Here is a 17,359-nt window from a genome sequence, read left to right as displayed (position 1 = left end):
AAAGTAGCACAATCCATTGTAAGTTTTATTTCCTTCCTATATAAAATGAGGGAGGTTGGACTCCACCTGAACATGCTTTGAACACTCCCCCTTAAAGAAAATGTGCTAATTTACTGCTTAAACATAATCAGATCCCTGAATCACAGAATTACTAACTGTTTTTTCCTGCTCTGAATATTAGTCACAGATTTGTCATTAGCTGGTTCATATTCATGATATAAAATATATGCCCAGTTCACTCTCATTTCTTCCTTAACATGTACATCAAATCAATCACTAAGTACTATGGGTTCATTCAAATCTGCCTACAAATCTCCATATCCACAGCTACTTCATCATCTCACATCTGGACTGCTTAATGATACATGAGCTGCTTAATGTATCTCCCTTCTTCCATTCTTACCTCCCTATAGTCTAGTCTATACATAACTGCCAGAGACTTTTTACAAACATACATAATTATGACCTTCCCATGCTAAAAAGCCACTTGAAGGGCTTTTAATTACAATTGGAATGTAATCTAACCTACTTACCATGACCCACAAGATTCTAAATGATCATGAATCCTTACCTTGTGCTGTCTCTTCTCATGCTGACTTTATTTTAGTCATATTATCTTTATGAAGAATCTAAGCTTGTTCCCACCTTAGGACTTTTGCACATTGTGTTCTTTCTGCTAGAAATATTCTTCCTACCTTCTTTGTTTGGTGAATTGCTAGTCATTCTTACTATTAATGTGTGTGTGCATGCTAAGTCACTTCAGTTGTGTGTGACTCTTTGCAACTATGGAGTGTAGCTCGCCAGGCTCCTCTGTCCATGGCATTCTACAGGCAAGAATACTGGAATGGGTTGCTGAGCCCTCTTCCAGGCAATCTTCCCAACTCAGGGGTCAAGACCGCATCTCTGATGTCTCCTGCATTGGCAGGCATGTACTTTACCACTAGTGCCACCTGAGAAGCCCTCTTACTATTAATATCTCAGTCCAAAAGAAAGTTCATTCGAAAAGCCATCCCAAACCCCAGTAATTTAAATCAGATCTCTTTGTTAAAATTGTTCATAGTACTCAGAACTTTTCCTATATGGCTTTTATCATAGTTTGTGTTTATATAGTTGTGTGATTATTTAATTTTTGCTCTCTTACTATAGCACTAGAAAGAACAAGCCCCTGACTCTTCTATGTACTGCTTTATTCTCACTATCTTACACAAAATATGGGTTCAATGTATGTTTGTTGAATGAACCAAAGCCAGTTACTTGGTCTTCTGTCTTACCAAATGTCATGAAATTGATTTGACTGAAACTACTTTGAACTGGCTGAAGAAAATAAATGTTTGATTTGACGGTAAACAGCTATGATGATAAACAGTTAATATATCATAGTATTCAGTCTTTCTTTTTTTTTTTTTTTAACTTTTGGCCACACCCTGCAACATGTGGGATGTTAGTTCCCCAGCCAGGGATCAAATGCATTCCCCCTGCAAGGGAAACATAGAGTCTTAACCACTGGACCACTGGGAAGTCCCTCATAGTATTCAGCTTTATTAATAGCTCAGAAATGATACTTTTTTAGCTCTATAATTTGCCCTTTGCATGGAGTGCACGGTCAGTCACATCAGTCCTGTTTGACTCTTTGTGACCTGATGGACTGTAGCCCGCCAGGCTCCTCTGTCCATGGGGTGTGCCAGGCAAGAATACTAGAGTGGGTAGCCATTTCCTTCTCCAGGGGATCTTCCTGACTCAGGGATCTAACCCACGTCTCTTGCACTGTTGGCAGATTTGTTACTGCTGAGCCACCGGGAAAGCCCTTTGCATGGAGGGAAGGTGTGATAGTGAAGAGAGCAAATGGGTTTATTCTAAAATCTGGAAAAAAAATGTTTTCACCCTTTTCCATCCATTCCAAATTTTATCTTTTTTGTTTGGTATGATTATATCAGATATGCATACTATCACAGACTAGTTCATTATTAAGGTCAAGCTCTTTTCCTGGATTGTCTGTAAAAATTCTCATGAATTACGTGCGTGCTCAGTCACGTCTGACTTTTTGCGACCCCATGGACTATAGCCTACTAGGCTCCTCTGTCCATGGGATTCTCCAGGCAAGAATACTGGAGTGGGTTGCTATTTCCTCCTCCAGGGGATCATCCCAACCCAGGGATCAAATCCACACCTCTTGTCTCCTGCACTGGCAGGCGGATTCTTTACCAACAGCACCACCTGGAAAGACCCCTTCTTACAAAGTTCTAGTCACAAATCAGGATTTGGGGCATCTACGGTGTAGTTTCAGTCTCATGAGGCAGTTGTCAGGCCTTGGTGAGAACAGGCTGTGGATGGGAAGGTTTGTCTTGGGCGTTAGACAGCAGGGAGAACTATCCAGGCTAATGATGTAGGTGATCTCTTTGGATTCTCTACTCAGGACAGACTCCAAATCTCAGAAAGCACATGATGTTTATAGACAAGTAATTCAGGAAGTAGAGTAAGAATTTATAACAAGCTCCTCAATAAAACCTAATACAGGATAAAGCCTTCTGAAAAGAAATCAGGACCAAGGGCCAACAAACTGAAAAAATACTGAGCTGCTGCCAAACTTCGAATTACAGTTGTTTTTACTTATGAGTGATCCTACAAGAAGGGCTTTTAACTAGAAGGGGATGACAGAAGATGAGATGGTTGCATGGCATCACCGACTCAATGGGCATGAGTTTGAGCAAGCTCCTGGAGATGGTGATCGACAGGGAAGACTGGTGTGCTGCAACCCATGGGGTCACAAAGAGTCGGACATGGCTGAGTAACTGAACTGAACTGAATGAGAATTTAAAGGCTCCTTTTTATTCTGTATACTCCCAGAATTAAAATCAGAAAACACAATCAGTCAGAAGTGAAAAGGTCTTCTTGGAGTAGAGTTATGGGATTGTGACTGAAACAAAAGTCAGGTGATCTGATCTTTATTCACCACAAGCATAGTTTATTAATAGCATTACAAGAATTGGATTTTCGGGGCACAGATTTTTTCAAGGAGTACTAAAGTTTCACCTAGAATGGCAGCATTTTAAATCATAAAGCCTTATTTTGACTGGCAATATCTGCCATCATATAGCCCTAAAAATCTCAAAACAAATGCCAGTGTAGATAGCTGGAAAACAAAGAAGACATTTTTGTGTTTATATGATTTTAGAGAATCTCACTCAGAGAAGGTGATGACACCCCACTCCAGTACTCTTGCCTGGAAAATCCCATGGATGGAGGGGCCTGGTAGGCTGCAGTCCATGGGGTCGCTAAGAGTCGGACACGACTGAGCGACTTCCCTTTCACTTTTCACTTTCATGTATTGGAGAAGGAAATGGCAACCCACTCCAGTGTTCTTGCCTGGAGAATCCCAGGGATGGGGCAGCCTCGTGGGCTGCCATCTATGGGGTCACACAGAGTCGGACACCCCTGAAGCGACTTAGCAGCAGCAGCAGTATCAGCAGAGAATCTCACTAGACTAACCATATATGTGTGTATGTATATATATATATATATATATTTATTGAATAATTCAGTGTTTTAGCGCTGTGTGGGCTAGATTCTTTCTAAATTAACTAGACATATGTGGAGATTTTCACATGTAGTCACAGGCTTCTGATGTTTCAGAAATATATTGGGTACGCTTTTCTTCACACAGGTTTCCCAAAGAGGGCTTTCCTGGTCCCACTTACCATGTAAAAGCATGCTTCCCAGGAGGACTCATTTCATTTTTTATACTAAAATTAATGGATGCTTGGAGTATCTTCCCTGTTCTCTGTGCTCTTCAGAAAGCTCCCAGGTCCTCAAAATATACTGGAATAGATAGTGAGTACAGAAAGGAATTGCTGTTATTCATATCAGGCAGTGCAGACTGTTGGTTAAGAGCATGGATTCCTAATCAAAGTTTGAATCCTGGATCCATCACTGATTCACTATGTGACATTGGTAATTTGTTTAACTCACTTATTTTGGTTTCTTCAGTTATAAAGTTGGGGAAATTATAGTGACTACCTCATAGGGCTTTTGTGCTACATATATATTTATATATCTGGTGCATATATATATATATATATATATATATATATAATATATATATTAGCTATTATTATTTTAAAGTGAATCTTCATTTGGGAAGTAGCACCCATGACAATGTGACCACATTTGTCGTCTTTCTTTGCTGGAAGAGGGAAAATAATTAAATGAATGAAGACATAAATAAGGCAATATGGTCAGATTATACTATGAGCCTTCTGAAAGAAGAATTTGCATTTTATTTATTTCTATAACTCCAGTACTTGTCTCAATTCCTGACACATGGCAGGAAGTTAATGAATAAATGAAGATTGGGGGAATCAAATTGATTTTAGTCACTGGAATAGCAAAAAAAGCCCCTCAAACAAAAACAGGAAGGTCTCTAAGAGTTGTGTTAATATATAGCTCCTTACGTGTTGTAGGATCATTACCTTACTGACGTATTCGGGTCTTTCAAGGGGGGTGAGTTACAGGTGCATCCTAGGAGATCCATGTCAAGACTGACCATTCCATACATATATGTTGATTTGCTCAAAAAGACAAGTAAGGCTTCCTTCTTCCTTGCTGGGTGTATGTTCTTCACCTGCTCTTGGGTTTTATTTTGATTCTATTCAGCATTTTAGAAACCAGGACTTTAAGTGGTCCAAAAGATGAACAAGAGAAGAAGAGAACAATCTTAAACATTATCTGCTGTTACTTTCTGTGTTTATTCACTCTGGTTCCAAAGAAGCGATTTCACTAAGAGACTTCAGGGATTAGGTCCCTAAAATAGGCAATTAAATCCTGTTACTGAACTAAAGCTGTATATTCTTCTGGGATGTTATTTCTAAGTCATTAAAATACAAGTAGATTTTGTCTATTAATACCAATGTTTTATTAGTGACAGTATGTAAAATTTTTGACTAACACTATCAACCCGACTTCTGCTCTTGAGTTACCAGATAATGGAACCAACACTAGGGTGATTACTCAGAGTCCTGTGTTTCTTGGGAGGGTTTCCAATGCAGTGACTCAAGAAGGTAATGAATGAACAGGAAAGGAGGAATGGCTTCCATCTATTGTGATGCCATGAAAGCTTCGATTAAGCATTCAGGTAAACAAAATTATGTTAACAGTGTTTATTGGAGATTTCCTCTTCTTATTCACTTTACCCTCAATTTCCCCAGCCCATCCCAGCCTCTTTGACTTGAATGGTTTCTGGAAATCCCACTTTTTCCTAAAACTTTGGTGAATTACTTTTGAGGTGCCATACCCAGGTGGCACTGTTGGTAAAGAATCTGTCTGCCAGTGCAGGAGACACAAGAAGTGTGGGTTCAATCCCTGGGTTTTGAAGATCCGCTGGAGTAGGAAATGGCAACCCACTCCAGTATTCTTGCCTGGAGAATCCCCATGGACAGAGGAGCCTGGTGGGCTACAGTCCTTGGGGTCTCAAAGAGTTGGACATGACTGAGCGTGCATGCACTTCATAGGCGGTCATTGTCTAAATATAATCCTGCACCTTCTCATTCACTGTCCCATTGATCTACTTCATCTGTGCCTATGGCTAATTATGATAATATTATTTTATTGATTTCTTGCCCAGTTGTAGCCTGAATATATGATCTGATTGTTTATTATTTTACATGTATCCTTCTTAAAATTTCCAACTCAGAGTTCAAGATTTTAGGGGCTAGGAATGAGGCATCTTAGTAAATAGTCTAGCTGGAAAAGTGAAAGTTAAAGTGTTAGTAGCTCAGTCGTGTCTGACTCTTTGTGATCCCATGGACTGTAGCCCTCCAGGCTCCTCTGTTCATGAAATTCTCCAGGCAAGAATAATGGAGTGGGTTGCCATTCCCTTCTCCAGGGGATCTTCCTGACCCAGGAATCGAATGCAGGTCTCTTGCATTGCAGGAAGATTCTTTTTTAAAAATTTATTTATTTTAATTGGAGGCTAATTACAAGCAGATTCTTTATCACTGAGCCACCAGGGAGTGCTTCTCAAAATGTTTTCAATGAGATAAAAACAGAATTGAGAGTAAACAGTAACTTTTAAAGTGATTTGACATTCATTGCCAAAATATTTTTGTTGTATTTTGTAAAATATCAGTCTGTAACAGCTTGGAACTTTAAAAATAGTTGTATTTTACCCCAGACAGTTAAGTATTAGTTGGCCATGTATTCATTTAACAAATTCTTATTATGTATGTACTCTGGGCCAGGAACTATGCTAGGGAAACAGATGAAAACCTTCTTGTTCTCAATAAACTTATGATCTAATTTGGGATAAATACTCCAAAACAACTGATTATAAAATACTAGGGAAGATGTTGAATTTAAGATTGAACTGAATGTTATTAAGCAAAAGAAAACGGGATTAAGTCACCTGTCCAGGTTTAAACAGAATGGAGTACGCTCTGGGGAAGGCTTCACTGAGGACATGACATATGATCTGAACTTGAAGGATGACTGAGGTTTTGCCAGGCATAGAAGACAAGAAGGTCACTGCAGGCAGAGAGAACAGTGTACACAGTGGCATATATACATAAAGGGGTCAGAAAACAGTACTGCTTTCCTGGGGCCTGGGGTTTGCAGAGTTAAGGTAGAGAATAAGGATAAACAGGTTTGCAAGGGTCTCAAGTAATGTTGTATATCCTATAGGTAGGACTTCACAGGTGGCTCAGCAGTAAAGAATCTGCCTGCCAATACAGGAGATGCAAGAGACCCAGGTTCCATCCCTGGATCAGGAAGATCCCCTGGAGAAGGAAATGGCAACCCACTCCAGTATTCTTGCCTGGCACTTCCCATGATAGAGGAGCCTGGTGAGTTACAGTCCATGGGGTCGCAAAGAGTCAGACACAACTGAGTTGGCTGAGTACACAAGCATGCATCCTACGGGCAATAGGGACCCACTGCAAGTTTCTAATCTTGGAGTGGGATTGTAGAGGAAGGTTTAATATGATGACATTTTCCCCTTTAGATAGTCATTCTGGAGAAGTTGGTTGGATGGCTAGTTTAGAGAGAGACTGGATTAGAGAAAAATAGGAGCTGATTATAGTCATCTTGGTAAGGGCTGAGGAAGCTGTGAACTAGGGCAGGTGCACTGAGGACAGAGAAGAGATGGATTTCAAAAATATTTCAGAGCAAGAATCAATAAGATTCGGTGAGTGAGTGGTCATTAAGGGTAAGTGAGGAGAAGACGTAGAGGTTAAGTCTGAGGATAATGAAAATACCATTGTGTAGTATTTTTAGAGTACTTTTAGCTTTTTAGTGTCTAACATCTATGATCTCATTTGATCTTTCAACCCTTCTGAGACAGGTTAAAGAATACATTTTCCCCTGTTGGACAAATGCAGTCCAGAGAAGTTAAGTGATTCATCCAGAGTTTCATAGCTCATTAGCAGCAGAATCCAGACTAGAATCCAGACTCCCTGACACCCAATCATGTGCTTTTCTCACTCCATCATGATGCTGTACTGAAAAAGTGCTTGACCTGCTGCTTACACTTAATCAGAAACAGTTGGTATGCATATTACTAGCAGGGAAAAAAGAGAGAAGGAACACAGTGAGATGAACACCAACTACTTTTGAGTCAATTGAGACTTCAGTGTTAGTAGTAATAACTGTATAATAACAATGCTGCTGCTAAGTCGCTTCAGTCGTGTCCGACTCTGTGTGACCCCATAGACGGCAGCCCACCAGGCTCCCCCGTCCCTGGGATTCTCCAGGCAAGAACAATGGAGTGGTTTGCCATTTCCTTCTCCAATGCATGAAAGTGAAAAGTGAAAGGGAAGTCGCTCAGTCGTGTCCGACTCTTAGCGACCCCATGGACTGTAGCCCACCAGGCTCCTCCGTCCATGGGATTTTCCAGGCAAGAGTACTGGAGTGGGGTGCCATTGCCTTCTCCATAATATAGGTAAAGCTTATTGAGAACTTACTATGTTCCAGCCATAGTTCTCAGCATTTTATATAAAATCAACTGATCCAATTGTTTTAACAACCTTATAAATTCAGTCTTATGATTGTCATTCTGTTATAGATGAGGAAATTGAGACAGGAAGTTGCCCAAGTTTGTATAGCCAATAAGAGTCAGGGTCAGATTTTTTTAGCTAGACAATCTGAAAACCTAATGTTTTTACCTTTCCCAATTCAGCAACAGCTTTACCTTCTTCCTACTTTTCTTTTTCAAAGACTCCTGAACCCATCAGTCTCCCCTCAAAAAGAGCATCCGGCATCAGGAGAATTGTATTTTTTAATTAAATTAATTTTTTATTCAGGTATAATGGACACATAACATTATATTAGTTTTAGGTGTACACCATAATGATTTGATATTTGTATACAATCAGTAATTACCACCACAATAATTCTAGGAGAATTGTATTCTAATCCCAGTTATGTCACTAACTGCTAACCTTGATAATATCACAGCCTTTTTATAGCTCTTTATCATCAGTTAATGTCAGTTTCACAATAGTAATAATATCTGCTTGCTTATCTCATTAAATTATTTAGAAGATGATATGAGGTAATATATGTTCAAGAATAAGATAAACCATAAAGTGCATAAAGTGTTTATAATCTTAGGAACTAGGAAGATATAAATTCACATAGTAATGCTGCCCGTGTATATGTTTTTCTTCCCACCTAGACAGTGAATTCTTTGAGCGGAAGGATCAAATATGTTTTTTTGACCACTCCATCTCTGGCAATACCACTCTACTTGTATAGTAGGTAGTTAATAAGTGCATGTTAAATGAGTGATATATGTACAGAGGCTTGAATGCCTGGATGAGGGCGCAGCCTTGAAAAGCACTATTTAAGAAGCATATAGGCATTTCAATTCCTGGTGCCTTAGGTTCATGTGATCCAGACGTCATGATGACAGCCAACACTTGCTGTTCTCTAACTATAGGCCAGGTGCTTTTCTAAGTGCTTTACACGAATTGAGTCATACAGTTCTTATAACTGAGCTATGAAGTCACATTCAACACCATTCCCATCCTTTTAAGCTGTCAGCTGTATTGTAAAAGTATGTAGACTTTGTAAACAGAGATTTCAGTGGCTTTTGAGCTTTGTTCCTTGAAGCATCTACTTCAGTGACATCATTGGTAACAGTTTCCTTAAAACTTCCTCAGATTCTTGCAATTCCTGCAACTGTCTAAAGTTGTTGGCAACATTCTTTTACCTTCCCTCTCACAACACTTCCAAAGGCTTCATAGACCTCTAATTCTCTTTATTAAATCCCTTCCTGCCTGATATAACTAGAGTGGGATTGTCTACATAATCAAACCCTGAACACTATAAGTAGTGTTACATCAGCCCACTTCACATGGAGACATCGAAGCACAGAAAGTAACTTGAAAGAGGACTGGTAGAATGAAGCTCTGAATCCAAAAATTTTGGCTCCAGGGGCTGTGGTCTAAATAGTGAGTTCACTGCCTTTCCTCAAGTGAAATCCCCAATCCTATGAATGGGGCATGGTATTTTTTCTTAAATCTCTATTGGAAAATATCATTTTGCAACTTTTTTTTTCAGTTTGCAAACTTTCTTCTCAATTTTTAGCAGAGCTATCTTAGTTTCAAACCAATCCTTGCTTTCCAAGGTGAAGCAAGGTAAGCTTCACTACCCAGCTATCTAGAATGGGGAGCACAGTGGAATGCTTCTCACAGTGCCTGTGAGTGATCAAGAGGCCAAGTGATAGTCAACCTTAGGGGTTTTCAACAATCTGGAATTGATTTTGTTCTACAGCACCCTCATACAATTCATTTTTCATAGTTAAAATGAATTAGTATCAATGTTGCATTAGATTGCCTTTGGGATTTAGATGCCTAGAAACAGAACACTGGTGCTGGAAGGGCCATAGCTATGTTAACTAGCTGCTATGCTTGTTAAATAAATGCAATTATCCTCAAATTAAAAATAAAAACATTTTAGAAATAAATAAAAACTAATTTGGAACAAAAAGCCAAGTGCCTACTTGTTTCAAAGTTAAAATTTAAAGTCAGCAGATAGATCCGTATATATTGATCTGGAAGAATGTTCATGATATATTGTCAAGTGGAAAAAGCAAGTTGCAGAGTAAATTGATGATATTATTCTCTTTTTAAGAAAAGAAAAAAAATCTATATAAAATAACACCTAGATGCAGAATGTTAGAACTAGAGAGATCCTTGGGTAACAAACACAACTTTCCTATTGTATTGATGAGCAAATTTGAAGGCCAAAGAGTGATATAATTAAGGTCACATAGCCAGTTAGTAGCAGAATCAATTCTGCAACCCCATCTCCAGACTCCACTCTGTCACTCTGTCTGTAAGCTGTGTCTCTACCAACAAGTCAATACGGAGACAAAGCATCTAGTGACAGTTACAGTTTTGTAGTAGAGGCATTATTAACAAAAATACGATTCTCACTTTAAGCTGCAAATAGAGAGCTGTAATAGAGAGTAGAATATTTCTCCCCCTGAAAGCAAGGTCACTAAAATGAGCACTCTTAATATTTCTCCTAATTTCTGATTTTCTCTCTCCCTAAAGGCTGTATTATTTTTTCATGTAAAATTTTATTGATTCCATCAATTTAACTTTATTTCACAATGTTAATTTGAAATATTTATTTTAATAGTAAAGAATATTTTGCAAAATGTATGAAACTTGCCCTAGCACCTAGTACCTAGTGCCTGGTTAAAAGTAGAAAGTTAACATTGGTTGAATGAATAAATCCAAGATTTCAATCACTTGGCTTTTTTTTTCAAAATTAGTTTTTATTTTTAAAATGTTTTTATTTTTAATTTGAGGATAATTGAATTTATTTTTTATTTCTTGATTTAAAACATGATTTCTGTGGCCGAGAATACTACAATCTCTTAAAAATATGTAATAGATGGAATTTGAATAAATGTTGCATGTATTTGAAAATTAGACTGTTTTGATAAGTGATTTACTCATTCCTTTTATTTAGTTAGTGAGTAAACATGTGAGGCAGGTCTCTTGTGTGTCTGGTACTCTCTTTGCAGTACCAAACAAAGTGGCATCAACTTCCAGTGGTCAGTGTCTGACGAGTGCATTGAATATCTGCTTGCTCAGTGATGCTGTACTTCAGATCTAGGTGCTGTGCATCATCTTTTTATCTATTCATCTATGTCCAGTTCTCCATCAGGTTGCTTTGGAGAAGACTTCATTATGTTTGGTCAAACTGCCCAAAAAGTGAAACCAGGAGACAAGATATCTGGGTCTTAGTCTTAGATTGCTTCCAAAAAGTTTCATGGTCTTGGGAAATTTACATTCTGTTCACTGAGCCATTGATTCTTTATCTAAAGCAAGAGCTCTGTAATAGATCGTTGTTTGTCAAATGTTTTATTATCAGAACTCCATTTTCAAATGAAATTTTTCACAGAAAATTTCACCTCCATTGACAGGTTCCAGGCACCACAGCCAAACCCATAGAACTGCATGAACCAAAGTTTAAAAACCACTATATTATGTACAGTAACAGGGAATGGAGTTTTTAAAACTCCATAGTTTTAAATTGACAATTTTAAATTGTCAATTTTAAATTGACAGTTTTAAATTGACAATCCATAGTCAATTGTATGATGGAATATTATTCAGCAGGAAAAAGGAACAAACTACTGATGCCTACAACAACAAGGATGAATCTCAAAATCCTGCTGAATAAGAGAATCCATGCACAGAAGAGCATATACTGTATGATTCCACTTATAGTCAATTCTAGAAAATCAAAGCTGACATATAATGAAAAAAATCAGATGAGTGGTTGCCAGGGGTTGGGGGTGGAGGAAAGGGTGGACTACAAAAGACCATGAGGAAACTTTTGGATGTGATAAAATTGTTAAGTAGCTGTATAGTGGTGGTGGTTCTGGGAGTACCTGTCAAAATTTAAATTGTACACTGTAATTACATAAATTTTATTGTACATAAATTATATCAAAAAATCAGTTAAAAATCACTTCATTAAATAATCTCTAAGGCCTCTGAAATTTGGATACAGTGAATGGGATCTGAAATCAGTTATATCTGGGTTTAAATATTGGTTCTATGGCCATGGGCAAATCACAGAACCTCTAAGAGTCTCAACTTCCTTATCTCTACTATGGATTGATAGTAGTGATTCTTCCCTGAATTGTAATGAGAATTATATGTGATAATGGACATAGCTCAGTACCCAGTATATGGTTAAGTGCTTGATAAATATTGGGTGCATTTATAATTTTAAAATTCCAGATACTTTTCTGGACAATATTGAAAAGTTCAGAGGTGGCATATAGATGATCTGAATTCTAATTTTTATTCTGTTACCAATTATATATGACTTTCAGTTCAGTTCAGTCACCCAGTTGTGTCCAGATCTTTCCAACTCCATGGACTACAGCACACCAGGCTTCCTTATCCATCACCAACTCCCTCAGCTTGTGCAAACTTATGTCCATTGAGTCGGTAATGCCATCCAACCATCTCATCCTCTGTCTTCCCCTTCTCCTCCTGTGTTCAATCTTTCCCAGAATCAGGGTCTTTTCCAAGGAGTCAGTCTTCACATCAGGTGGCCAAAGTATTGGAGCTTCAACTTCAGTATCAGTCCTTCCAATGAATATACAGGACTGATTTCCTTTGGGATTGACTGATTTGATCTCCTTGCAGTCCAAGGGACTCTCAAGAGTCTTCTCCAACACCACAGTTCAAAAGCATCAATTCGTTGGCACTAAACTTTATGATCCAAATCTCACATCCATACATGACCACTGGAAAAACCATAACTTTGACTAGATGGACCTTGTTGGCAAAGTAAAGTCTCTGCATTTTAATATGCTATCTAGGTTGGTCATAGCTTTTCTTCCGAGGAGCAAGCATCTTTTAATTTCATGGCTGCAGTCACGCATGATCTGCAGTGATTTTGGAGCCCAAGAAAATAAAGTCTGTCACTGTTTCCATTGTTTCTCTATCTGTTTGCCATGAAGTGATGGGACTGGATGCCATGATCTTAGTTTTTTGAATGTTGAGTTTTAAGTCAGCTTTTTCAGTCTCCTCTTTCACTTTCATCAAGAGGCTCTTTAGCTCTTCTTCGCATTCTGCCATAAGGGTGGTGTCATTTGGGTATGTGAGGTTATTGAAATTTCTCCCAGCAATCTTGATTCCAGCTTGTGCTCCATCCAGTCTGGCATTTCTCATGATGTACTCTGCGTATAAGTTAAATAAGCAGGGTGACAATATACAGCCTTGACATATTCTTTTCCCAATTTGGAACCAGTCCATTGTTCCATGACTGGCTCTAACTGTTGCTTCTTGACCTGCACACAGGTTTCTCAGGAGGAAGGTAAGGTAGTCTGGTATTCCCATTTCTTTAAGAACTTTCCACAATTTGTTGTGATCCATACTGTCAAAAGCTTTATCATAGTCAATAAAGCAGAAGTAGATTTTTTTTTCCCGGAATTCTCTTGCTTTTTCTATGATCCAACAGATGTTGGCAATTTGATCTCTGGTTCCTCTGCCTTTTCTAAATCCAGCTTGAATATCTGGAAACTCTTGGTTCATGTACTCTTGAAGCCTAGCTTGAAGAATTTGAGTATTACTTTGCTATCATGTGAAATGAGTGCATTTGTACAGTAGTTTGAACATTATTTGGCATCGCCTTTCTTTGGGATTGGAGTGAAAACTGACCTTTTCCAGTCCTGTGGCTACTGCTGAATTTTCCAAATTTGCTGGCATATCAAATGCAGCACTTTCACAGCATCATCTTTTATGATTTGAAATAGGTCACCTGGAATTCCATCACCTCCACTAGCTTTGTTTGTAGTGATGCTTCCTAAGGCCCACTTGACTTTACACTCCAGGATGTCTGGCTCTAGGTGAGTGATCACACCATCATGGTTGTCTGGATCATTAAGATCCTTTTTGTATAGTTCTTTTATATATTCTTGCCACCTCTTCTTAATATCTTCTGTTTCTGTTAGGTCTTTAGTTCTATCCTTTAATGTGCCCATCTTTGCATGAAATGTTCCCTTGGAATTTAGTTCACTGATTCCTAAATTGTCGATGTTCACTCTTGCTATCTCCTGTTTGACCACTTCCAATTTACCTTGATTCATGGACCTTACATTCCAGGTTCTTATGCAATATTGTTCTTTACAGCATTGGACTTACTTCCATCACCATGGACATCCACAACTGAGCGTTGTTTTCACTTTGGCTCAGCCTCTTCATTCTTTCTGGAGCTATTTCTCCCCTCTACTGCAGTAGCATATTGGGCACCAACTGACCTGGGAGTTCATCTTTCAGTGTCATATCTTTTTGCCTTTTCATACTGTTCATGGGATTCTCAAGGCAAGAATACAGAAGTGGTTTGCCATTCTCTTCTCCAGTGGGCCACATTTTGTCAGAACTCTCTAACATGACCCATCCATCTTGGGTGGCCCTACAGGGCATGGCTCGTAGTTTCATTGAGTTAGACAAGGCTGTGGTCCAAGTGATCAGTTTGGTTAGTTTTCTGTAATTATGGTTTTCATTCTGTCTGCCCTCTGATGGATAAGGATAAGAGGCTTGTGGAAGCTTCCTGATGGGAGGGACTGGCTGTGGGGGAATCTATGTCTTGTTCTGATGGGCGGGGCCGTGCTCAGTAAATCTTTTGTCCAATTTTCTGTTTTGTGTGAGGCTTTAGACAATTGTTCATCTTTCTCTGGGCTTCTGTTTGTCTCATTGTTAACGTGAGGGATGGATTATGGTAACTTTTGTTACCAGCTTTACAGCAATATTAGGAATACAGAATGAGATAATATATTTGAAAGAAGTTCAGAAAAAGAAAAAAAAATGAAACACTACAGTAACGTAGGAAATGGCTATGATACAATTTTCTCATGATTCTGAGGTTAAGTGGAGAGAATCGTGCTTTTACAACAGGCCTTGCCTTCAGTAAAGTTGTAAAATTTCTGACATTTGTCTTCTGGCCTTTTATTATACCATTCTTCGTCCTATTTTCCAATTTCACTTATGCCTCACCTCCTGCTAACAGTCATAGGAGGTTGTCTTACAGCTTAGGTCTCTTCTGTCAGTGAGGAAATGATTCTGAGACATTTATTTACCTGAAGTTGAATAGCTTGACGGGTGACTACTAATGTGTTTTATGTAAAGAAAGAGTAAAAATATTGTGAAAGTGAAAAGTGAAAGTTGTTCAGTCGTGTCCGACTCTTTGCGACCCCATAGACTATACAGTCCATGGAATTCTCCAGGGCAAAATACTGGAGTGGGTAGCCTTTCCCTTCTGCAGTGGATCTTCTCAACCTAGGAATCAAACTGGGGTCTCCTGCATTGCAGGTGGATTCTTTACCAACTGAGCTATGAGGGAAGCCCCCCCAAAAGTACTGTCTGTAACTGAAACTGAAGTCTCAGTAGGAATAAGCTTTTGTGGTGAACACATCCTGAAGATTCTCACATGACAATCACCTACTGTACCAAGGGTAAAGGTGTTAATCCCTCAGTCATATTCAATTCTTTGTGACCCCATGGACTGTAGCCCGTCAGGCTCCTGTGTCCATGGAATTCTCCAGACAGAATACTGGGGTGGGTCAGGGGATCCTCCTGACCCAGGGATCAAACCTGGGTCTCCTGCATTGCAGGTGGATTCTTTACCATCTGAGCCACCGGAGAAGGGGACAACAGAGAATGACATGGTTGGATAGCATCACTGATTCAATGGTCACTTTTTGAGCAAATTCTGGGGGATGGTGAAGGACAGGGAAGCCTGACATGCTGCAGTCCATAGAGTCCATAGGGTCTCAAAGAGTTGGACATGAGTTAATGACTGAACAACAACCACTAAAGGTAAAAATGAAACTTTTAAACAGTTTTTACCATCACTGAAGATGTAGCTGAATGGTATAGAAGTTTAGAAGCAAAGAAGACTTATGTCCTTTTTGCCATAACTTTCCTCATTGCCCCTTTAACATCCTTATTCCTCAGGCTATATATTAGGGGGTTCAGCATGGGTGTCAGAGCCCCATAAAACACTGAGATAAATTTGTCTTGATCCGAGGATGACTTGGACTGTGGTTTCATATACATGGAAATGGCTGCCCCATAGAAGATCACCACCACAGTCACATGAGAAGCACAGGTAGAGAAGGCCTTGAGCCTACCCTGGGCTGAGCGAATCCTTAGGACAGCAGCGGCAATTCGGACATAGGAGAGGAGAACAAACCCAAAGGGTAGGAGAAGGGTAAAAATGCTTGTGATGAGGATCAGAAGCTCATTGAGACTGGTATCAGAACAGGCCAGCTTAAGAAGGGAGAGAATCTCACAGACAAAATGGTTGATGACATTTGCCTCACAGAAGTGAAGCCTCAGGGGTAAGATGAGCATGGAAGTGAGCACAAGAGATGCCCCCCATGAGGTAGCAGCCAGCCAGACACACACTGAGCTGTTCATGACCACGGAATAGCGCAGGGGATTGCCGATAGCAACCACACGATCATGGGCCATGACAGCCAGTAGGAGGCACTCTGCTGTACCCAAGGCCAAAGAGACACTTATTTGGGTCAAACATCGTGGGTAAGAAAGGTAAGGATGAGCAGAGAAGCAATGCACCAAAGCCTGGGGCATGGAGACTGTTCCATAGCAAAGGTCCAAGAAAGACAGGTTACTAAGGAAGAAATACATTGGAGTGTGGAGGTGAGGGTCAATGTAGATAAGAAAGATGATAAGTCCATTCCCCAATAATGTGCTGAGGTAAGTGATCAGCACCAATGTGAAAAATGTGACTCTCCACTCAGGATAGTTAGATATTCCAATAAGGAGAAACTCGAATACTGCTGTAGCATTATCCATGGCCATCCTTTCCACTTTCCACTATTCATTGAATGGGTCCAATGTAGTTGTCTAGTTTTATCTGAGAGAATGAGAATAGACACGGAAGGATGGTATAAGAAAGTTGGAAATAATTAGGGTGTACAGGATCATTCTCTTTGCCCTCTTCAAGAGATATAAGAATACAAATGAGATATCTATGATGGGAACAGAGGCCAAGCTAAAAATCTACTCCCTCCCCTGGAAAACAGCAAATTCCCCATCCTTTAGAAATGGTTATATGAAAAGTTCTCCAACCCACTTTTGCCAGATGCCTTTTTGTTTCATTTTTTTCCAAGTAAGAAGAGAGGAAAAGGAGGGCATCTTTCTGCTTCTCTCACTTGTTCACTTTCCAAGACAAATCTGATTCATAAAAATGGTTGAACATCTGTCAGGTTGAGTTATTGCCTCCACCAAGAGGGTACCTTCTGACAGTCTTAGCTAAAATATTGCCTACTCTTGTGTCTCACTCTTAGATTGTTCATACCTCCATTCTC

The 17,359-nt window shown here is 39.3% G+C and overlaps 1 protein-coding gene across 1 annotated transcript; it reads right to left on the bottom strand.

Annotated features, from left to right (window-relative positions):
• Positions 1–15,923: 15,923 nt before the first annotated feature.
• LOC109555115 (olfactory receptor 13H1-like) lies at positions 15,924–16,850 on the bottom strand. The gene has a single exon (XM_019955692.2). It carries the CDS (start codon positions 16,848–16,850, stop codon positions 15,924–15,926), a length of 927 nt encoding a protein of 308 aa, XP_019811251.1.
• Positions 16,851–17,359: the final 509 nt, after the last annotated feature.

The sequence above is a fragment of the Bos indicus genome, chromosome X (genome assembly GCF_029378745.1).
Source record: "Bos indicus isolate NIAB-ARS_2022 breed Sahiwal x Tharparkar chromosome X, NIAB-ARS_B.indTharparkar_mat_pri_1.0, whole genome shotgun sequence".
In the NCBI taxonomy this organism is placed as follows: domain Eukaryota; kingdom Metazoa; phylum Chordata; class Mammalia; order Artiodactyla; family Bovidae; genus Bos; species Bos indicus.
This window is presented reverse-complemented; position numbering and strand designations above follow the sequence as displayed.

Coding starts and splice junctions, on each gene's coding strand:
- LOC109555115 (XM_019955692.2), bottom strand. CDS start 16,850: ATGGCCATGGATAATGCTACAGCAGTATTCGAGTTTCTCCTTATTGGA.